The sequence below is a fragment of the Trematomus bernacchii genome, unplaced genomic scaffold (assembly GCF_902827165.1).
Source record: "Trematomus bernacchii unplaced genomic scaffold, fTreBer1.1, whole genome shotgun sequence".
NCBI classification, from domain to species: domain Eukaryota; kingdom Metazoa; phylum Chordata; class Actinopteri; order Perciformes; family Nototheniidae; genus Trematomus; species Trematomus bernacchii.
The window spans coordinates 14,131,973-14,155,334 of record NW_022987828.1 but is presented as its reverse complement, the minus strand read 5'-3'; the positions used below and the strand labels follow the sequence as shown (position 1 = coordinate 14,155,334).

Below are 23,362 nucleotides of genomic sequence, written 5' to 3'. Positions count from 1 at the left end.
TGCCTTTTGCTTCAGTGCTGTGCCATTTTCTCTGTCCCCCCCCCTCCCTCCCTCTCTCCCTCTCTCTCTCCAACTGCCTGCACTTCATGCTGTTTCTTTCATTATACAGGTCAGCGCCTTTTAACAGCTCCTACATATTTAATCTCCCTGGTTTCCTTCGTGATCTCTTGTTACAGAAACATCACATTTCACTATATCAGTGCATTTTCTCCTGATTTCTAATACCTCACCATGCCTTGGCACTCTCATGTAATTGCACAACAGGGTTGGTATTGGGGGGTATTGGAGTTTTTTTTGGGGGGGGGGGGGGGGGGGGGGGGGGGGTGTATCCATGGCAACAGAGAAGCAATTTAGAATAATTTGCTATTTAAAAACTCTGAGGTTTTGGGCAATAGCGGAGAGCGCTAGATGAGGGGTTTTTGGATTAGATCATTTCATCTTTTAAAGTATTAGATGTTTGCCAGATGTACTGTAGACCGAGGCCTTGAAATATCCTCTGGATGAAATGCAGATCTGTTTTTTCTTTCAAGACAGATGCCCGTCTGTTCCAATTTGAGTGGACTAGATGTTTTATTGATTCCGCCTTTATTCATTCCTCCTGGTATCGATGTTCCTCTGCATTCACTAAAGCCGCTCTCCAGCTATAAAAAAACATGGGTTGCTCATAATTATTAGAAAACCTTGAGCCAGTCTTCAAGCTGAGTAATATGGCAGAAAAGATTTCATATACTAGAAAGAGAAAGACGGCAGGAAGTCGTTTTTTAAAATACATTTCTGGTAGATTCCCAGCATCTTGCACTCGTCAGCATCTCTCTGCATTGTCCTTGCTGTATTGCAGATACATCAAATGTGGCGCGTTACACTTAAGCTTGCCTTGAATAATGCTGTGGCTCAAACACAGCTTTCATTGACTCGGATCTCTTGTTCTAACGCAGTGGGATTAAAGATTACCACCTTCATGTCCCCCCTGTTTTTATCCCATATAGACAGATTTGAATGAGCAAGCAAAAATGATTCAATATTAGGAAATAAAGTAGGTGAGAAGGCAGAGATGTTGTAATATGATAACATGGTTGCACGATGTCTGTCAGCATGCCTTAACACTGTAAACAATGTCTCAACATGATGTCTGCATCAAAAGCAGGGCCAAATTCTTTGCATATGCAACGTCTCGTGTCCTGGATCCGGACCTCCGATTGTGTGGGAAAGCAGCCGAAGAGCAGCATGTTCTTTACACTAAAATAGAGGCAGCTATTTTAACCTCTGAGAACTACATGCTTTCCAGAAGACAAAATGCCTCATTGAGCATTCAGTGATAAAACCTCTCTCTCTCTCTTTTTTTTTTTTTGCAGCAGCAATCTAACAAATCACAACATTGGATGATTTCTTTATGCGTGGAATTTAATCAAAAGGTCCAAGGTTTCTCTCCCTAGTGGCGACGAGAAATCACAAATGATGCCACAGACGTGTGACAAGCAATCGACTGAAAGAGAATCTATTCAAGTCTACTGAGATTAATAACTAGTTCAGTGTAGCAAATTAAATTAATGACTCCCTTCCAGTACACTGTAGGGCACCAAGAGGGAACATATGTTGTATATTTTTGGATTTGAATACTAGAGCGTGTGTCTGTATGCGGAATAAAAGACATTTATTTTTTAAACAGTTAGCACTCACACCTGCTAAGAGGAACATTTACCGCAAGCTGCAGCAGCGGCAGCTAATGAGAGCAAACCCCGGGGGAACTGTAGAGGTCATTTTAAATCTGGTATTTTCAGACTTGACAAAGGACTTAAGTTTTTCATACATTCCTGCGCTGCCCTCCTGTTTTAACTGCATGAATGAGGGTCACCTCAAGTGGTTTGGCTTGGAGACAAAAGAGAGGCTTTGAGGCATGAATCCAAAGCAGCTACAATGTCTGTTTATCCCTCTGCTGGCATCCTGTCCCCCTCCTTCTTCACTGCAGTGATTGTTTCCTCATTGCTGTGATGATGCTTAATCATTGCGTTTAAAGTCCATAAAGATGTGAGTTTATCTTTTTTATTTTATCCCCTTATCCTAGCAGGCTTGTAAAAGTAAGTCATTTTCTTTCCTCCAAATCTTTCTACAGCCCCGGGGGGGTTGTCCACCAGCTCTTTAAATAGTTTCTTTTCCTTTTTTTTTTACCCGCGTGAAGCAGCTCTTGTGATCTTAACACAACACCAGTTAAAATTAATTTCAGCACGGATGGGAGGGAAATTGATGAAATGGAACAGCCCGCAGGCTTTTTCCCACTTATTTGGTGACTTAGGCATTTCTTGGATTCTAGCACACAGCTTGTTCCTGTAACATGAAGCTGAGATGAGAGCAGCACATTGCTGGTAAAGTCACCTTGTTTTTGCCAAGTTGTGTTTTTTAGGGGGAGGTGCTTTGTGTGCAATCCATTATTTCAAAGGCACAGACATGCTTAGTAGACAATTGTGGTTTGATGTTCTGCTCAACACTCTTATTGATCTCCAGAAAGATCACACGGATATATAAATGTAATATATATTAAGCAATATTTCTTTATGTAATTACATACACTGTGCCAATTTAACGTCTAATCTCTGAGCTGCATATTTTACTAACATGGAAAACGGCTGCTTAAACAAAAGCCTTGGTGATAAATTGGCATGCGAGGAAGTTAAGTATTTATTGACCTCATAAAAATGTTGCCTCTCCTCTTTAATGAAATTCCTTCCTGGAATCTCTCAGTGCAGCACACGCCCCCTAGTGGCTCCAGCAGTACTTACACCTGGCTCTAACTCAAGTAATGCAGAGGCTGCCAAGCTCAACCCTTCTCCTTCCTTGGAGGAAATTGCTACTTATATAAGTGGTATTATATTATGAGTGCTTTATTACATGATCATGACTAGCTTATATATACACTGGCTGAAATTACTCTTTCTTTTATTATGATTTCTTTTTTTTAACATAGTGTTACAAATGGAGCCCTGAAGCTTAAACCTTATTTGCTTATTCAGCCATTTCTGTACATTTACATATAACTGTAAAAGCTCTTGGAATAGAAACTCCTACTTATGGGAATAATTGTTTTTATAAGCTACAGTCATCTTGTAATAATTATGCGTATAAAGCAAAAACAGTCAGACGTAGGGGACTTCCTGAGACAGATCTTTTGGTTTCTTGGCCAACACATCATCTTAGCTTTTCCATTTGGAACTATTTAAGGCTCCAGTAATTTCCCGGGCTCAGCTCTTACATTATCCGGGCCTGTGACACCCACCCCCGCCCCCCCCCCCCGCCCCATATTGACATTCCATTAAGTTGACCCAGGCCAAGGCAGCCGTCTTCTTTCCCACAGATCATTTTGATAGTAAACAGTGTACCCTATGGTATATAAAAGGGGCATGTAAGGAATATATATATACTGTATAAGCCAATTCTCTCGCCCTTTGATCCCTAATAGAACAGCTGGACACTCGCACACGATGAACACACTAGCCGGAGAAATCCAATCCACATTATAATGGTGAAATATTTAATCTACCTGCTGTTCTGTGCAATAATGCCTAATAATAGAACACCTGAGAACTCTTTTTCCTATTTGAAATAAATTGCCACCGCTGCATTTTTAAAGTTAAAAAGATTCTTTGTATTATCTCCTTTTACGAAGGATTTTCTCGTTCCTTCATTCAGAATCATTTTTGCTCTTCATTAACATGTCATTATCCCCTCTCTCCCTCTGTTTCTCCTTCCCTCCCTTCTTCCCTTTTGCTCTCCGTCTTTCCAATAAGTCACATTTAATAGTACATTTCCTTTCTTGGCCTGGGGCCTGGTGCCAGACCAGCTGTATGAAATGTAGTTTCACCGCTTTCCCTGCCAGCACTTTTGTTCAGAGGAAAAATAACAAAAAATCCCACAGAGCCTCTTGAACTCTCTGAGGCTTTTTTTTCTTCCTTTTGAAGAGGGGGTGAAACAGCTCTTGATTCTTTGTTTGTTTTACCGCCATGTCCCTTAAAAGGAATACTGCAACCATCTCTTGTCGTTACACGAGAAGACCTCATTTTCTCTCTTGACTGAAAAAGTCATGTTTCTGTCTGGCTTTTATGGATTGTTATTGTAAAAAACCTGACAAAGGAGCCGGAGAGACTTTCAGAGGAGCTTATTGAAGTTAGGAGTGTTGTAGATTTTCAGTTGTCTTGGTTTCCTTTTCCACAGCTTTTCTTATTTCTGGTGTGGTGCCAATTTCCATTTTCTTCTCTGAGCAATAAAAGTCTAAAAGTTTCCCTCACTAGTTTCTTCATGTCATTATTTTACACATGGGTATTGTTATGGTATCCAGATCTTAATGTTCCCATTGGTTATTACATCAGATACGGAAAATTGACTTGGGAAGTATTCAGAAGAGAAATAACACAAGTCAAAAATAGTTTAATGTCTTTTCTTACAGGACGCTCCTTGTCACTAAATATGGACTTAATTAAGTTTGAGCATGTGCAGCGATCCTCATTCATTTAATAATGTCAAATGGACAGTGTGTTAAAAACTGCAGGGCGCCGCTACCATCTGAAATATTTTATGACTCTCTAGTTAAGGGCTTCTGAGATAATCATATTTGTAAATTGAATTAAATATGAAAAGCTATGAGGTTCATTTTTAACAATTTGATCTGAACTCTTCCAGGCATGTTCCTCCTTTTCACTCCCAATCACATTATCTTCCCACACCCACAAACACAACACACACACACACACACACACACACACTCACACACACACACACACACACACACACACACACACACACACACACACACACACACACACACACACACACACACACACACACACACACACACACACACACACACACACCCACAAACACAACACACACATACTCTTCCCTCACACGGTTTAACTGATATCAAATGTGATCTGTCTCAGCAGGAGATGACTGGTTACTCACCCACACACACCCACCCACACACCCACCCACACACACACACACACACACACACACACACACACACACACACACACACACACACACACACACACACCACACACACACACACACACACACACACACACACACACACACACACTCTGGCAGCAGTCTGAACCTGGATTTCCCCTAACCTAGATTAATTACAAAAGGATTGTTAGTGCCTGCCTCATATTAAAACAAGGAGGTTTAAATCAACATAATGTGATCCTCTGCATGCCTGTGGCAGAACTGCAGCTCATTGTGTTTTTGGTATTACAAAACAAAATACTTATGTGGTATAAAGTACCTTTTCCTTTCATGAAAAACATTATCATTTGTTGATGGTTTCACTTCTCCCACATTAGGATGGGAAAATATACGGTTATATCTAAAAATGACTGCTGTTTGTTTGTGTGAAAGCATATATTAGTTTTGTTCCTTTCATTGTGACATGACACAACATGATCATACTATAAACTAATCTGCCGTCCTCTGCCTGCATTCTTCCTCAGGCTCCTCCTCCCCTATGAGAGGCAAATTAAAGGCGAGCATGACAAACCCCTCCCCTTGTCCAAACCCAAGAAGCAGGAGGGCGTCCAAGAGAAGGCGTCAGGAGCCAAATCCAAAGGAGTGGGGGCCAAGAAATTGAAAAGCCCCAACAACCCCAAGCTGGGGAGTAGAAAGGACCGGGAGGAGACGGTGAAAGACCAAGAACAATCACAGGTCAGTCACAGACTTCTCCCAGCGGCTGCCAGATCCTTCTCGCTCTAAATTTAATTTAATTTAATTTTGATCTCCCCGTGTTTTCTCATCAGTGCTGCACCCTCTGACTTAAATGTCCTGTTTTCCTTCAAATTGCCAAATAATAAGAAAATATAGCGTCTTATTTCAGCCATAACAATTATGTTCCAAAACAACTAAACTGTCAATTCTGTTTCCGAGGAAACCTATTTATTTCTGGATAACATTTTTTCTGATATAACTGAAATGTGTTTTTAATGAGAGGCAGGACTTTCATCCGGGAGACTGAGGTTTATGTCCCGTGTGAAACCAAAAGTCAAGGTTTTATAATATATAACTCCATCCATAAAGAGCATGCTTATTATAGACCAACCAAGAGCTTTGACTCATGTTATGTTGCCTTTCTGTTGGGTTGTTTTTATTGTACACCATTAACCCAGGTTTAACACTGCAACCGTTTTCTGTGAAGAAAGTCCTTATATAATAAATTCAGACTGAGTTATGTTACATGGGAACATAATAACATGGTTGCTTATTTCATACATCTTGAGAAACAACTGTAACAGCTATCATTTTTCTGCACGCAGGACTCCAAGGAGAAAGAAGAGAGTCACGAGCTGTCGGCAGCTATAAAACAGGAAATATCTCTGAGAGATGAACCAATTGTAATCGAGGAGGAAGAGTTACATCTCACCCTCAAGAAAGAGGAGTCCTTGGGGGTGGAGCGGCCATCTTTACTCTGCCCCAAAGAGCAAGACTGCAGAGCCCCACATCTACTCCTCCACACGGGGCCCGGGCCCCAGCCTGAATGGAGGCAAATCAGCGAAGCCCTCCAAGCAAAACTGTCCTGTGAACAGCAAAGTGAAGGGCATTTCTTTCCTAAAAGCCCCTACCTACCACACCGTTGGGATCAGAACAAACCTGCTGGACATGTTGCTCTGCCCGAGCCCTCCTCCAGGGTCAAAGACTCCGTAGAAAGTCACGGTGGGAGAGTGGGGAAAGTGTTACCAATGTGTAAGCAGGCAGAGTGTATAGACTTGAGCACAGATTCCTATCCAGAGAAAGAAGACTATGGGGTCATTAGGAAGGAGTCGATCCAGACCCCCGCACAGACCGCCGCCTACTGCAAAGCCAGCCAGGGGGTCATGTCTCCTTTAGCCAAAAAGAAGCTCCTCTCCCAAGTGTGTGAGTCCAACCCTTTCTCCTTTACTACTCCTTCTCTTCAGCCTCCACCTCCCACCGCCACTTCCTCTCTCCCTGTCATATCAGTTCCTGAAAGGGAGAAGAGAAAGGGTGAGGAGGAGGTGGTGGGACAGAGGTGTGTGTCGGACAGCATCCCGGAGGTAGCGCCCATTTTCAGGCCCTCGGTCATCCAGCACGCCCAGAGCAGCAAGCCTCACCAACAAGCCTCCAGCGGGGCGTCAGAGAGGAGCGCAGCGGGGGAGAGTTACAGCTGTCGGACAAGCCATCACCTCCAGCCTTCAATGAACCCGCCGTGGCAACCCTATCTCCCCCGATGCCATGCCCAGGACGGCATGGAGAGCGCCGAGGAGAAGCTCCTGAAGGGCTCCCAGCCCCGGAGCTACACGGGCGACTGTTACTCCTCGCCTCACCTCCACAGTTTGTACAGGCAAACTGAGAACTGCCTGAGCCAGGAGAGGATGGTGGGCTTCCCCAACGGAGACCGGAGGGAGCGCTACAGCAGGGAGCACGAGGGCAGCTTTGTGGTGAGCGGGCTGGAGCAGGAGGGCTTAGCCTACAGATCCCACTACAGCGACAGGACTCAAACACACGCCGAGAGGAGAGAGGCGGACGATGAGCCCAGAGACTTTACAATCGCTAAACCTCTCTCTCAGAGGGTGTCCCCCTACTCCAAGTCCTCCTTCTGCGGGCTACCGTATCCCATCATGCACCAGGGTTTGGATTCCCACCCTAAGTCGTGCAGAGTTCCCCCAATGACCATCTCTCCCTCGAAACAGAGCCCGGCAGAGTCCTTGCAGCCGTTCCCCAGCCCCAAATCTGAGAGGGATTCGTCCCTCACCAGCCCCATCAGACCCAGCAAGCGAAGCCACGCGGACCTGGAGAGCGAGGAGGTCCCGGAGAGGAAGGTCCGCGTGGTGACCCCCATCCACCCCACGGGGGCCATCCGACGCAGCGACCCGGAGGAGCTCAAACCAGCCGAGCCGGCCCACGCAGTTCACCTCAACAACCATCTCCCCGAGGGCCACCCAGCAACGACCTACCCCCACCACCTCTACACTGCCATGTACCCCCCCGTCAGCCTGGTCTCCCATGGCGAGCACCCGGGCCTGCAGTACCTGAAGAGCCAGTCGGCGGTGTCCCCCCTGGTGCCGCCGCTGGCCTTCCACTCCATGATGCTCCACCGGCAGCTGCTGAGCGCCAGCCCCAGCCCGCACCACTTCTACCGGCACCCGGGGGGGGCGGCGCTGTACGGGGACCTGCTGCACCACCTGTACCCGCTCTCCACCCTCCACCCCCCTCAGCTGTCCTCGGTACACCCCAGCACCAGACTGTGAGGGAGAGAGATTTCTTTCTTTCTTCATCCTCAGAAAACTTTCTCAGCTTCTCTTTCTGTCTCTCTTTGCTCGGGGATTGTGGCTCAGTCGAAAAAATAAATAAACACTGATTATAAAAAACTATGGCTGATTACAGACTGATAAACTCATCATTCAGGCAGACTGAAGATTCCATTTTCTTTTGTTTTTTTTATTTGTGTATACATTTGTTTATATACTTTGCACTGTTCTTTATTTTGTATCACCACTTACTGTATCTTTTGTTGTTGTTGTTGTTGTTGTATCCTTATTTGCACAATGCTCATGTGTATGTGCTCACAAATCAGTTTGCCGCTCTCAGTCACCATGAGTCAGGTTGTTGCTCGGGATGTGTGAAAAGTGGAGGGCAACAGAGAAAAGCCATTTGTTTACTGCGTCTGAGGGCTAAACTTTTTTGCTTAAAAACACTACAAGTAACATGACAACGTAAATGAAATTCTTTATATAACTAGAGGTGCGTTCACCATCACAAAAAACGTTCAGCAGCTGTTTAGTGCATTATTACACTTTAAGCAGCCAATGGTGTTGCATTTGTTTACATGTCTCCACGCTGAACGCTGTTGCCAGTTTCTGCCACAGTAAATCCTCCGTGGCATAAACATTAACACTCATTGCGGTGCTGCATAACATGAAATGGTGTTACCGTGACATCCAGAGGTGCTGTGTATAACAGATGTACTGTAGGCTCACACAGTTCAGGTCTTTATTCGTTAATATTTCAGTCCAGATCATCAAGCAGTTGTCAATCGGGTTGACAAATCATGAATGTTTTTTAGTTAATGAAAAGCTTCATTTGTATTTCCTAAATTGAGATTAATTTTGATCCCAAACCCCCTTGTGATGAGTAGACTGTAGCAGCTTGTTTTCCTCGTCTGTAGGACCAGCGTAATGAAGCAGCCGTCTGCTGTGGAAGGCTCACCACAAGAAATCAGCATTTCATCTTTTTGTTGTCGACTTGAAAAGCTCTTTTTTGGTGAACAGACTCTTTTTATTCAAAGAAAAGACTCACTGTATAATTTGATAGGAATGTTGTCACTTATGATATTATTGCTTTGCAAATATCTGTGCCTTTCGCAGTCTTGGATTAGAGTTAGCACTACAGTTGTTAAGGTTTATCTTCTGTAGCAGGGTAGAAATATCAATATTACTGTCACTCGTGTCTGAAATGCAGCGCTCAGACACTCATACAAAAACTAAACGGCACACTTGGCTTTCAGACACCAGATAGGCACAACATTTTAAGTTTTTAAAATATAAACAGTTATGCTTTAACCTAATGGTTAGTATTGTGCTTAAATGACTCCATGTACTTAGCTGAACTGTGTCAGGCAGTCAATTATAGAAGAAAAGATTGACTTGTAGTTGATATTGACACAGGTCTGGTGTCTGTTATCCGCAGGGCGTGTGCGCTTCAGGTGTTTTCTTAGCAGTGATGAAAAGGTACAAGACTCCATAAAGTATGCCGACCACGCTGAAGCGCCTGAGGTGGAGACACAACACCTGCTCTGGCTTTTACAACCACTATAATTGCAATCCAGGATAGTCGAAATACACAGTCAAACATGTCTGGTGTTTCAAAAGAAGAAGAAAAAGAAGCTGTTAACGTCTGTGTAGAGATTTACTGAATACTTAGATAAAGATCATTTCTGATTAAGTACTGTACATTGCTGTGTGTAGGTAAAACTGGCATTAGTGCTGGTTTCTGTACAGAACATTCATATGGGATCAACTCATGACAACCCCTCTCTTGTCTTATTTTCTGTGTAAATAGCACTGTAGATAGTACCGCGTGGTTGTTATCATATAAACTGTTATAATCTGTAAATAGTATAAAAACAGTATAAAAGTCGGTTACACAATCTAGCTGTGTCCTTGTTTGCTCTGTGTCAAGGTCACCACGATCCTGATATATTTAAACAAACACTACAATTTAAGATTTAGGATACTTTTTATTTGTTGTCGGTTCACATTTTTTTCCACGTTGTCTCCATTATTGTGCATCCTGAAAGTGTTTTTGATACAGTAGCCATCTGTTTACCAATCACCCGGCTGGTGAGCAAGACAAAAAAATAAAATACATTTTGTATGATATGACCTCCTGTATATTTAATTAAAATATTTTACTATCTATACATGTTTCCTCCAGTTGTGTTCTTTAACTGAACTGCAGATAACTAGCCAGTGGAGAATAAAGTGATATTTAATGCTAGTGTTCAGACAATGTCGATGTAATGTTCTTGTTTCCGGAGTAAATGCAGTGTGCAGCATGAATGGGGTTTTTATTATTGTAATACCATTATCTAGCTAAGAGATTCAATCCGCCTTAATGTTCACAACAGGCTACCTCTGGGCTCGCAGCCAGAGGAGCTCCTCCAGTGTTTGCTGCAGTAGAGAAATGTGCCAGTGCACGTATCTCCATGGGATGTGTGTTGGGCTGCAATAAAAAGCTACACTCTGATTTTTATTGCCACCCCCTGGTAAACCTTTACCATGAAACATATTCAGTAATACTCCCAAGCTCAGCAGAAAATAAAAGCAGCCTCACCAGGGTAGAATGTAGGCCTTTTTATTGCAGATCAGCAATAATAACAAAGAACAGTTATCTTGCAAGACATCACTGTGAGACAAATTGCACCTTTTGAGAAACAAAGAAATACAATATTATTTTCCATTGCACTAATCACTCTGCACAAGATGAATGCATCTCTACTTACTAGTACATAAACAAGGTGCTATTTTCTAGGTTCTATATAATTAATGTGCTAAGTAACATTGAGATGACGTGTAATAATTATTGTATAAAACAGATTACAGAACATTTTAATAAAAAACAATTGAAATGCATATTTGAAAAACAGTGTAAATTAATATAAAATTGGCTCTCACAATGTTCAGTCTTGGTTTAGTCATATAGCATTTGTACATTAAGATCACATGCTCTCCCTCAAGCTTAGTATCCACATGGGCAACATTTCCTGCTCTCACCATGGCTACAGTTAATCTGAAAAGCCACACAGACACGTTATCTTATCACCATAACTGTCAGTTACAGAGGCATGTCATTTCATGTTCTTTAGTCTCATGCTTGATCTAACTGAAAAGGGCCAAGATGTTAGGAGACGATGCAGGAAGTGCAGTATAATATATTAGTGAGGATTCTAGATTTGATCACACAGCATTAGGTTTAAAAAAAACAATGCTATCCGGTTTATCCCAAAAACCATCTCTTTTTCCAGGTATTTACATCAAAGTGACTAATGTATTGGTTATAAACACCACGCCTGGAACAGCTTCCTCTTTTGTACAATCCATTCTTGGATATTTCAAAGATGAAACTAAATCCTCCTGTAATCCACCTTCCTCCAAATCTACACCTCCTCCTCTTGATTAAACTGAATTTTAGAGGGTGAGGATTGTAGCTTTCACAATACTTCTTCATCTGGCCAGGCGATTTCCGAGAAGTAGCTAAACTTAATGTTCTGTACACTGCATGTAATTAGGAAGAGCATTCTTCAACATGTGACTGTTAAGTGGTTGAAATATTTAGTGGCTAGCAGTATTGGCTGTGTTCAAAACACAAGGGCATTCATAATTTAGGCCACTCAAAAGACTCATTCATTCGATGATGTTGTGTCTTTTATAGGCTGCAGTGTTAAATGATGTTGGGCATACTGCGTAGCCACTGAAAACCAGGGTCACTTATTAAGACCTCTGGGAAATGGACCAGTCACATTGCAATTGCTCCTAAAATCCTGTTCCCTTGAAAACCGCTATACGTGGTCATAAAGTTGTCACAGTAAGTGGAATAAGTCAATACTTCCAAAAGGGAATGACTGTTTCACATTTGGTCAATGGATCAATTCCAATTTGAGTGCTTTCACTAAAGCTCTGTCTTCAGTCCATGTTCCAGTGGCAGCGCTGAGGAATAAGCCTTACCATTTGAGTGGGATTGATGACGGCAGTGCTCGAGCCAACATGCAGCTTTCAATTCCATCTGTGGGTTAGCTGCAGATGAGAGAGTGTATACATGGAGAGTGGAGCTGGGGATGTATCAATTCCAAATTGAAATTGTGATACGATTTGTCAACTGGGATTTGGGACGTCTTGATGGAAATAGACCTGTTGACCCCCCCCCTCATTCCTTTGGTAAAAGCAACAGCTCGACATTTTGAGAATTAATGAGGTTGATACCACTCTTTTATCAATCAGTGTTATATGAATCTGAGCTGGGAAATTGTTAGCTTAGCTTAGCATAAAACCTGAAATTAAGATAGCATGTATCTGTTCAAAGGTAAGACTTTCTGCCAACCAGGAGCTTCACAGTTCACTATTGAACTCCATCTTGTTTATTTAATCCGTACAAAAAACATTTTCAATTTCAAGCTGGTTGCGTGTGGGACTATTTCTTTGCTCGGAGTCTTATCTAACCCACTCCAGTAAGTCACTGTTCCCAACAAAGAATGAATCATGCTGCAGTTTCACCCTGTTTTAGACGTTATGATAATCTAAACTTGCTAATCTCCTATTTTGTGTAAAGATATAAGAGTGGTATTGATGGTCATCTCGTTCTGCAATTGAGCTCATTTTCCACACAGGCCCACACCAACAGAGCCCAATTATCACATTATCACGGGGCGATTTTGGCGCAGTGGGTTAGAGCATTGATCATCAGATCATCAGATCAAGGGGCGTTGGTGAACTCCAGTTCGAAACCCGCCTTGGCCGCCACCGCGTCAGGCCGTTGTGTCCTTGGGCAAGACACTTCACCCCGAATTTGCTCCTGTGGGTAATGTCCACAGTAATGACTCTTAGATGTTTAATATGTGTAATGTGTAATTGTAAAGCGCTTGGAACACCTGCAAAAGCGGTCTAATAAATGTGATGCATTATTAGTATTATTATTATTGCTATTGAGGTATACTGGTATATATATTGTGATTTATTTGTTATAAATAAGAATGAGCTCAGATGAAATGCTGTCCCTGTTGTTTTGGTTATTTGTATTAGTAGTAAGGTAAGGTTATTTCTGGTTATTGCCAAAGGTCGAGGTTACAAGGCTTTAAAGTTCATCCTCTCTCTGAACGACTTCCTCAGTTTGCTCCTGGTTGCAGGAACAGGACCGTAGCTGGGTCTGAGGAAGGCGTGTTCCCCGGCAGCCTCAGTGTGCTGGGGTTGGTGGTGTTGCTCCAGCTGCTGGAGAGGAGGCGGCTGTACGTCCAGGATGCCCAGTGGAGCGTGTTTCCGACTTTGGGCTCCAGCTCCTCCGGCGTTGCTGCGCTGGAGCTGCTGGATGATGGCAGAGAACTTGGCATCCAGAGATGGTCTCCCAGTTTTGGACCTTGTGGTCGGGCGTGAAGTGCCGGAGTTCTCCTTCTCCTGGTGTGAGGGAGGTGGAGCGTGATGGAGAGAGGGAGGCAGGGGAGGTCTGGCAGGGCGGCTGGCAGTAGCCGGAGGTTTCCTGTCAGAGGGGGGGGGCGGGGCCCGGCGCTTCTTGTTGGATGTTTGGATGGAGGTAGAGCTGGTGTTGGGGTTGGGGCTTGCACAAGGGCTGGAGGTTTTGCTCTGGGACAGAACACCCTTCTGCACCACCATTGAATTGGTGCCTTCGAACAGAGTGGACCAATTAGGCGCTTCCTTCTCCTCCTCAGGACCAATAAGAAAGCGGCCATCTGTCTGCTCTATCTTGTTGTGGATCATGTCTGTGATGCTCTCAAACTTTCCGGGTGAATATATACCTGCACGACAAACAAAATGAAAAAACAATTAAGTAACATCAGATAGGGCAATTGTTAAATTGATGTTTTCTTGTTCCTGTTTGATTAAAGAGCAGAGGGGAAATAATAACATTTGATAATTAACACAAACAATTGTATTTGCATGTAAAAGGGTTTTATTTACGTGCGTCACCGCTGAAATTAAAACTATTGGGCAAGGTTAATGGAACTTATTTATTCCACTCAGGAGTCCAATTTGTTTTGAGTACTTGCATCATATCTTCTTTAAATAGATACATACAAATCAAGTCATCAACCTTTGTCTAACTCACTTCACCCACTCGCCCCAATTACTCTACTCACTGAGGTCGTTGTAAACAGAGTCGGCCTGCTTGGTGAGGAAGAGTGATGGTTTCCGTGGTGACGTGACCTCGATCTTCATTAGCTGGTTGCAGCAGTGCAGCCACTGGCCTGGTTGTAAACAAAGAGAGGCATAAGAGACACAGATAAAGGTTGTATTATCTTTTCTTCTCCAAGTGGAGTTTAGCTAAATATAAGTGCAGCTACTTCTGTTCCACAAGCTGACTGACGTACACGGCACCATCTCACAAACAACACACACTCCTGCTCTGCACACACATGTAATGAATCAAAACTTTACTTTTATACATCCACGCATCTTTGCACAGAGAAACACACTCACTCTGGTCGTAGAGGTGCTGGTGCAGGGCGTCCAGCCAGTCTTCCAGCTCCTCTCTGGTTTCCGTGGTGAAGACGATGGTCTCAGAGCCCTCTGGTGAAGGGTTGATGATGGACAGGCTCCTGGACTTATGTCCTGATGACTCTTTTTCCATCACTCGGACTCGAGTGTCCTGCAGAAACATCACAGAAAGCATTGATAAGCTGAACATGAGTTCCACGGTGATCAAATAAGGATTATAATTTGAGATACTGCGAAACAAAGAACAGCGCTGAAATGGCAGAAAATACGTTATTCAGCAGCAAAATGCCAACGTTGCAAGCAGGATCTCTGTAAGTAGCGTGGCATTTTATATTTTGGTTGTTCTGCAAATGTTAGGGGAAACTCTGAATTGAGATTTAAATCAGTGTATGAATGTGGTGGAGGTATATTTGAATTCAAGCATCATCCTAACCCTGAAAATACCTTGTCTTACCTTGTTAACGGGTACTTTGAGAGAGGGCTGCAATTTAGCATCAATTTCTTCCAGGGTGAAGTAACAGGACAGAACCCCAGCACTGAGGACACAGTAGAGACTGCAGCAGTGGTACATCCCCTCCACACTTAGCTGAAAACAGCCAGAGAAACAAAACAGGGTATATTCAGGAATCCTGAAGTCAAATGTAATACCTTTTAAGACCTTTTTTAAGACCCTTTCCATTCATTTTAAGACCTCATCGTCACCGGTTACATTGGCGACACACTCTACCTCACATTGACTATATACAGTATTGATTGTCCTTCCTCCTTATCTTCCAACCATTTGGACGCAAACTTGCATTTCCCCATAACGATGTTGTTTAACAACCGGCGTAAACGGACCTTCGCGCGCTATCAAGCAGTGAGCGTGCGATGTCCTGTTCAGATGACGTCCAATCCAACGGGATGCCATAAATAAACTACACAGAATCACACTACACACCTACGCAATGATTACATTCAGGCACACTGTAGAATACAGCCTCTTTGGACAATTTATATACTTATTGAAAACAAGCTACAAAATGTAATACCTTGGAAAATGCCGTTTAATACTTTTTAATAGCCTTAACTTTTGCTAAATTGATTTATCAACTTTTAATACTTTTTAAGACCCTGCGGACACCCTGCTTAAAGAAATTGAAGTATTAACCCAGGAATTAGCTATCAAGCTAACAAGTAAATATACCTTCTGGTTTAGGTAGCCGCTCCTCATGCTCTGTGTCATGCAGGAAGGCTGGGCCACCACCCGGCAGCAGAGGTTGCCATAAAGTGGAAGCCATGACGACGACTCGTCTGTGGGAATGCCAAGCAGCGTAGGTACAATCGATGTTAATCCTAATAAAATACTATATGTATTTTGTAAAGAACAAAAGGTAGAATAGTTCAAATCTTGAGTGAAAATGTAAAACCACATGATTCAATTACTTTTAGCGTTAATTGTGAAACAGATGAAAGGCTGACGTGTTTTCCTGTCACATCATTTCTTGTTATAAGAGCATTTATTATACCCTATGAAATACACAGTGGATCTGAAAACCATATCATATCAAAGGTTTACCCCTGAAATTACAGCTAAATAATTCAAACCTGCCTCTGCACCAACTTATCCACTTCATCACTCACGCAACGGAAGAAAAGTAATCCAACGTGAACCCCAATAATAGGTTATTTGTTTAATTTTTGTTTTGCATTTTAATGGTGTTGAATTATTGTATTACTGCTTCCGAAATGATTCAAATCAGGGACTTAAAAGCGGAATCCCTTTATAACCCCAGATATTAAATGTTTGTGCGTTTGCTTCTTACCGCCTTGGAGGACGATGAGGGAGTGCGACTGGAAGCTGCCTTCAGCGTCAGGCAGACACAGCGTGGTGTAGGCCAGCAGGCTGTACTTGGCTCCACTGGTAAACATACAAACATATATACAGAGTTCAGTATTATTGACATATTCTGCCTCCAGCATTTTGATCTTAAGAATGATCTCCTTCTTCAAAGCCCCTCACAGTCCCAATGTTTCCCCTCCCACTGAACAGGTGGTGTGCATCACTTACAGATGTTCAGTTTGGGAGATTCCCTTGATTATATAAAACCTGCAAAGCATGCTTTTCCTCGCAGATATTCCAATAACATTGTTGAAATTGGCACAAAAAAAGTCAGTTAAAGGCTAACGTAATTGTATTCATAACCCAAATACGTGTTGTGATTTGTCAATAAACCAGATGGTGAGCCTGCAGCTACACCTTTTGTTCCAGTAACATGTTGTTTTTGAGTTTGTTCCCAACTAGAACAATCTTAAAAAGGAAGCCAAGAGTCTGTAAAAGGTTTTATGGGATAGCACAGTACATACGGGGGAATGGGGTTGTACTGCAGGAAGGTGTCAGGGTCGGGGCTGTCCAGCAGAGGGCAGAGCTTCTTCCCAGCTGTCTTTCCAAAGGAGTTGCGGAGCTTCTTGGCCAGTTTCTTTGGCGTATTCACCATGGTGAGCTCATCCTCCAGGGCACAGCTCCACAACTCCACCTTCAGCTCAAACTGAGGATCTGCATCTTTACTGTGAGAGAGGACAGAGACATTTCAAATAATATAACTAACATTAAAATGTAAGGCAAGGCAAGGCAAGGCAAGTTTATTTATATAGCACCTTTCAACACAAGGCAATTCAAAGTGCTTTACAAAAATGGAAGACATTATGAAAATGGCATTTAAAATCAGTCATTAAAAAGAAAAGATAATAAAATAAACATTAAAAGAAAAAATACATGGATAAAAGTTAAAAGTTACAGTGCAGTTTAAGATGTGAATAGTTCAATTAAAAGCAGCGGCAAAAAGAAAAGTCTTCAGCCTGGATTTAAAAGTAGTAAGAGTTGCAGCGGACCTGCAGGTTTCTGGGAGTTTGTTCCAGATATTTGGAGCATAATAACTGAATGCTGCTTTATTTATGTAGATAAACCATGTTAATTTTTAGGATGAAAAACAAACCTAAAACCATCACTCAAGACTCATAAATAATACATGTTATTGCCCAGTAATTGTAGCCAGTTTTATCCCTGCAACAGATGTGTTTGTAGCAAGAAAAAACTCAAACATATTTTGAAATTCAAGAACAAACTAGCAGCCACATGTCCTGAATATAACCCTAAAATACAATGTCTTCCTCCAGCATTGTAAAGCAGCGCGTAAAGGGAGTTTCCAAAAGTAAGTACAGCTGAACAAGGTGTATTAATACTGTGTTTTGAATATGTAAAGTAAGAACTCACAAGACAGTGACTCCCTCAAAGCAGATGTCAGTGACTGATCTGTCCACCACTATCATTTCTGTGGCAAACACCTCTGAGCCCATCTGCATCAGACAGAACAACGCCACTCGACGGGAGCCTGATAAACAGAAGGGATGTATGTGTGTGTTAGTGCAGCAAGTATCCACAGATTAACACGAGGCAAAGGCTTAACAGAACAGGGGGATTGGATGTTGGCAAAACAAAGACAAACGTACTCCCTCTGTTGTTAAAGTAGGCTGAATCCCTCCACATCAAAGGAAGGCGCAGCCCTGAATCAGCAGAGGATAAAAGTGAATAAACGAAGCATGTCGTTTTAAAGTTAATTTGTTCTATATACATTTTTTGGGAATTTGTTCTGCACACAGACTCTACCGATTTAAATGATCTTGCACAAAGGGGAGCAATCTTACCAGACATTGCAATTGTCCCATTGCAGGGCACACGGTCATCTGAAACTGGATCTGAAAATCTGGGGGAGAAAACAAAATGTACCATTATAATTTATCACAACATAAGTCAATAGATGAGAGTATCAGGCTAACGGCTCGCTGCACCCGCACTGCGAGGGGCACCCAAGTTCCCATCAGCAAAAACACGTCGGTTTGCTATCCTGGCTCCAAAATGGTGGAATGAGCTCCCCATTGACATCAGGACAGCAGAAAGCTTACACGTCTTCCGGCGCAGACTAAACACTCATCTCTCTCGACTCCACTTCGAGCAATAAAATGACTAACAAAGCACTTGTATACTAACAAAGGACTGGCTTATCTAAAGCCAGTTGAGTAGCACTTGAAATGTTTTGGCTCTATGAAACCTGATGTACTTACATGATTCTGTCTTCTTCAAGTTTGTATCTTCTTGGTCGAATGCACTTATTGTAAGTCGCTTTGGATAAAAGCGTCAGCTAAATGCAATGTAATGTTATGTAACACATGCGTCACTTCCGGGCAAAAAGTACGGCTCCGCCCACTTTTGGGGGAAAACAAAGCTGTCATTTGAATGGCGGTCAATGTAAATTCTGAAATTTTCTTAAATGTCTGATCGGATTGGCACAAACTTGAGAATTTGTATTGACCGCCATTCAAATGACAGCGTTGTTTTCCCCCAAAAGTGGGCGGGTACTCTCATCTATACATTAAATTTGACGCAAATAACAAACAATCAGCACTTGAATTTTAAAACCCTCTTTTCCGAACCGACTTGTGCCTTACTTAAGTCCTTGCTTGTATTTTTCACTAATTTCCCACTGATTTTATTTCTCCATTGAAGTAGAGATTTCTAAATATATTACAATCCAATCTATGTGTTTATTTTTTTATAGTGTATGCTGAAACTGAATTCCAGGGATTGCAACTTAAAAACTTGAATTGAATCTTTATACTTGTGGAAACAGTAATCCCCCAATTCCCTACCTCATGGCTCCCCCCATGTCCTGCTCCCCTTTCTTCCTCTGCAGCTGTGAGACATAAGCCTTGATCCTGGCGTTACAGGTCAGCAGGTTCTTGGAGGCGTTGAGAACCTGTTCTCTCTTACTGCAGGCGAGCAGCAGCTTGTAGGCTCCCTCCCGCATTCGCATCTCAAAGTCAAGCTTTTCTTGGATGTTGGTGTTCTTCTTGGACAAAACAAATAGAGGAGAAAGTTCAATCAAGGATCCATCAAACAACATCAGAGACAGACGACATGAGTTAGAGAAAAGAAGCCCTTGAATGTTGTTTGGCAAGAAAAAAACATCCCTTCAAGTGTCAAAGGTGTTATATAACTCACAGTAATGCGCAAACATGTCATATACACAAACAAGAACTCGTAAAGACTGCAACCTCTTTCAGGTTATACGGTGCACGTAACCTTGTGAGAGGAGTTGTCCTGTTGGCAAAGACGGCACAGTGATTTGCGTGTCTTACTGGCACAATCAGAGCTAAAGCTTTCAGAGTTCATTGTGAAAGACAGATATACGAGAACTAAATAATACAAAGCTTTCAGGGAATGTGATCTTCTAACGTTGCTTGAAGCAATCCCTACAATCCATTTTACAATGATACACTGATATATAAAGCTGTCAAACTTGTGGCAGTGAAGCCAACATCTTTTCATCACTCGAAGAGCAACTATTTCTGGCAGACTATAAGGTTAAATGATGCATGTAGAAGGGAAGAGGAGTGGTTAGTTTCATGATATGCTAGATAGAGGGAGACACTAACAATGAGTATGTGAATTGATGTGGATCATATGCACTTAGGATGGCAATGATGCTGAATGGAAATATATGAATGGCATGTTACAAGGAAAGAGTGGCAGGAAAATATATTAATTTAGTTAAACTAGGTGTACACTTACTAAATGGAGTATGATGATGTTTGTTTTTTTATAATCTGGTCTACATTATTCTTATTTCAAAATACCATCTTTATCATTTGGTAAGGTAATTCGGTCTTGATGGGTTTTAAAATAATCAAGTTCCGATGCACGTTTTTAAGGATGCAAACACCATCATTCTCCATAGGACATCTAAAATATGCACCTGTAGCTTCTTAGTAATCAACAACAAATTAACATCCTCTACTATGTGCTGAGGGTCATTTAGAAGACTTGGGTTTAGTCTTGTAGTGCCGAGAGAAGGGAGACGGAGGCGGTGTATCAGAGTTGCAAATCTCTCTTTATTGGAGAGCAGAAATCGACGTGCTGTCGGGTTGCAGGAAAGAGGAGAAGAGAAAGTGAAAGAGGAGGACACACAGTAGGTACCCCGGAGGTACCGTCAACATATGTGTCCGGGCGGAAACAATACCCCCAACCTGTAGTTCCATGATTGGATTATGTAACCCCAGTGTATGCATCAGTGATCACTACACAAGCCCCCCCAGAATTCAACCATGGACACAATCCTCGCGTCGGGAGGAAGCACCACAGGGGCCGAGGAGGGCGGGCCATGGAACGGGCCGTCGGAAGGGGGCCGCAGGAGAGGGTAGGGGCCCCAACGAAGGCGAGGGCATCCCCACCGGAGGGCGGGTGGCGGGCCGGAACGGGCCGTCGTCAGGGGGCCGCAGAAAGCAGGGTCGCGTCGTGGGGACAGGCGTGAAACACCCGGAGGTCCCCAGCAGGGAGGCGCGCTGCCCGGCCGCAGGCGAAGGCACAGCGGCGGCGGGCACGAAGTCCTCGGGAGGAAGGAGCCGTGTCCCCGGGAGGAAGGAGCCGTGGACAGGGGAGAGGCCAGATGGGGCGCCGTCGAGGCGAACCGTGAGCCGCGGTTAGAGGTGAGGCCAGGCAGGGTCCCGAAGCGCGCCACCCACAGGCCGATGAAGGCATGGGCGACGTCCGGAACCGCCGAGGCGAGGGAAGAGGCGAGACGGGGTCCAGAAGCGCGCCACCCACGGGCCGAAGAAGGCGTGTGTGACGTCCGAAACCGCCGTCGAGGTGGTGAAACAGCGAGAGGGTCCACACGAGGCCGACCAGACATGGTCGAACCTCCTCTCAGACACCAGAAAAAAAACTCAAAAGGTCGTCCTGTCCACGATCAAAAACAGGTGGGCGAAATTGTGAGAGGATCCACACGAGGCCGACTAGACGTGATCGAACCTCCTCTCCGGCACCACAAAAAACAAAATAAAAAACCAGTCGGACGTCGATAGCTGTCGTTAGCCGTCGAGGCCAGCCGATCTCGACGGCCGGTAGTCGCTGTCGTCGTCGTCCCCGGAGCCCCTGCTAGGCGGCGTGCCCTCACCAGGGAAGGTGCTGCAGCGAGCAGTGGCAAGCACCTCGGGGGAAAATCGCGGGGCGGCCAGGAGGAACCGGCAAGCTTCTTCGGCCAAAGCGTGGGGCTCAACACTAGCCGTGTTAGCTAGCGCAGCCTGGACATGCAGCAGCATGTCCCGAAGAAACAGCACCACGAGGTAGAAGTCGGGTTCCTCCATACCTAGCAGGTCGTGCATCGTCTCCCCGTAGCAGGAAGGCTTGCTGCCCTCCAGCGCCGAGACGAAACGGGAATGGCGAGCGACGTCCTCCGCCATCCCGCTGGGCCGCACCGAGCCTCAGTCCGTGCGCACGAGGCAGCAACGGACGTCTCCAAGAATCTCCGGCATTCCGAGAAAAGCTGCGCTTTCTGCCGTGTTCAATTTAGTCTCGGATCCTTCGCGAGACATCACGTCAGGGTCACCAATGTAGTGCCGAGAGAAGGGAGACGGAGGCGGTGTATCAGAGTTGCAAATCTCTCTTTATTGGAGAGCAGAAATCGACGTGCTGTCGGGTTGCAGGAAAGAAGAGAAAGTGAAAGAGGAGGACACACAGTAGGTACCCCGGAGGTACCGTCAACATATGTGTCCGGGCGGAAACAATACCCCCAACCTGTAGTTCCATGATTGGATTATGTAACCCCAGTGTATGCATCAGTGATCACTACAGTCTCATGCTTTTGGTCTGAAATGACATTAGTTTGAGCTGTGTTAGAGCAAAGAGAAGAGCACCTTTTGTGCACAACATTAGACAATGCAGAGAGCACATGGCTCTGGTTTCAGGGAACAGAAAACGTTAAAAGGGGAGGCTCCCCTGTGAGACAATGATGACTGCTGGCCCGTCAAACCAGCTTTGTCCCAGGGAACTGAAACAGTGGGCGATGGTGACATTTTGGGATGCTTTTCCAGTACTGGTTAACTTATAATGAGCAAAACATTCCGGTTTTAACATATGATACAAAATGTGGCTATCAATTTGAAAACAACAGAACATAATTTGGGATTAATAATTTGATTATTTTTATCAAAAATATTTCACACACAAATGACGCTTTCTCAAGATTTCCCCAGTCATTCACTAAATGACGTGCAATGATATACAAAATATAACTATAATGTTTGTTTTTTGTTTTTGTTTTCTGAGTTCTGTTCATTGTGCACTCAGTTTTGAATTAATGTATGCCTTTTTCTGATTTTTTGGATTAATTGCTCAATAAAGTTGGGTAAAAAAAATTGTGTGTAATAGTGTGTATGCTTGAGGAAAACGATAGAACATTCAAGTCGTTTTTTTAAGTTATTTAAGCACAGCCAACCAAAAAGCTAGTTAGTTATTACTGAAGCAGTCTAAGCAAAAATGACCCGTATATATTAACCTGTTAACATAAGTTAGTTAGTTTTGGTGCACTTTGGACCCCCTGTAACCGAAATGTCACTTTGATTCAGTGTTGACGGCTTAACAAAAAATGCCACTCTGTAAACGTTATCCCTTCGCCCCTACATACCTCAGTTTGCAGGAATAATGTACTCTGTCGTATTTTCTTCCGTTTAATCTCCATAGCCACAGCGGAACCGGCTGATAAAACCGACCTGGAGCTACCGTTTCGTTTGGAGGTTTGAACATCCCGCTGGTCGTCCATGTTTCC

General features: G+C 43.6%; 2 protein-coding genes across 3 annotated transcripts in view; one reads left to right on the top strand and one right to left on the bottom strand.

The window, feature by feature from the left end:
* arid5b (AT-rich interaction domain 5B) overlaps positions 1-10,418 on the top strand; it is a 77,194-nt gene extending 66,776 nt beyond the window's left edge. The window contains exons 9-10 of the mRNA XM_034152222.1: positions 5,484-5,694; positions 6,300-10,418. Of these exons, the coding sequence (XP_034008113.1) occupies positions 5,484-5,694; positions 6,300-8,249 (2,161 nt within the window). The 3' untranslated portion in view covers positions 8,250-10,418. The remainder of the gene's footprint in view (positions 1-5,483; positions 5,695-6,299) is intronic.
* A 420-nt stretch (positions 10,419-10,838) lies between these two features.
* Positions 10,839-23,357, bottom strand: rtkn2a (rhotekin 2a). Of its 2 annotated transcripts, none has more exons than XM_034152706.1 (12): positions 23,222-23,357; positions 19,410-19,609; positions 18,408-18,466; positions 18,213-18,266; positions 17,977-18,094; positions 17,070-17,270; positions 16,529-16,623; positions 15,910-16,016; positions 15,178-15,309; positions 14,706-14,874; positions 14,366-14,473; positions 10,839-14,023 (listed from the first exon to the last, which is right to left on the bottom strand). In XM_034152706.1, exons 1-12 carry the CDS (start codon positions 23,354-23,356, stop codon positions 13,338-13,340), a joined length of 2,064 nt encoding a protein of 687 aa, XP_034008597.1. In that variant the 5' UTR covers position 23,357; the 3' UTR covers positions 10,839-13,337. The 2 variants fall into 2 exon arrangements, with proteins under 2 accessions (XP_034008597.1, XP_034008598.1); XM_034152707.1 differs by having other exon boundaries at positions 13,338-14,023; positions 19,410-19,606; positions 23,222-23,356.
* Positions 23,358-23,362: the final 5 nt, after the last annotated feature.

Excerpts from the sequence above, each read along its gene's own strand:
- rtkn2a (XM_034152706.1), bottom strand. The coding sequence starts at position 23,356 with ATGGACGACCAGCGGGATGTTCAAACCTCCAAACGAAACGGTAGCTCC. Across the intron at positions 16,017-16,528 it reads CCTCATCGTCCTCCAAGGCG|ACGAGTCGTCGTCATGGCTT; the intron begins GTAAGAAGCAAA and ends GCATTCCCACAG. Across the intron at positions 15,310-15,909 it reads GCGGCTACCTAAACCAGAAG|CTAAGTGTGGAGGGGATGTA; the intron begins GTATATTTACTT and ends GGCTGTTTTCAG.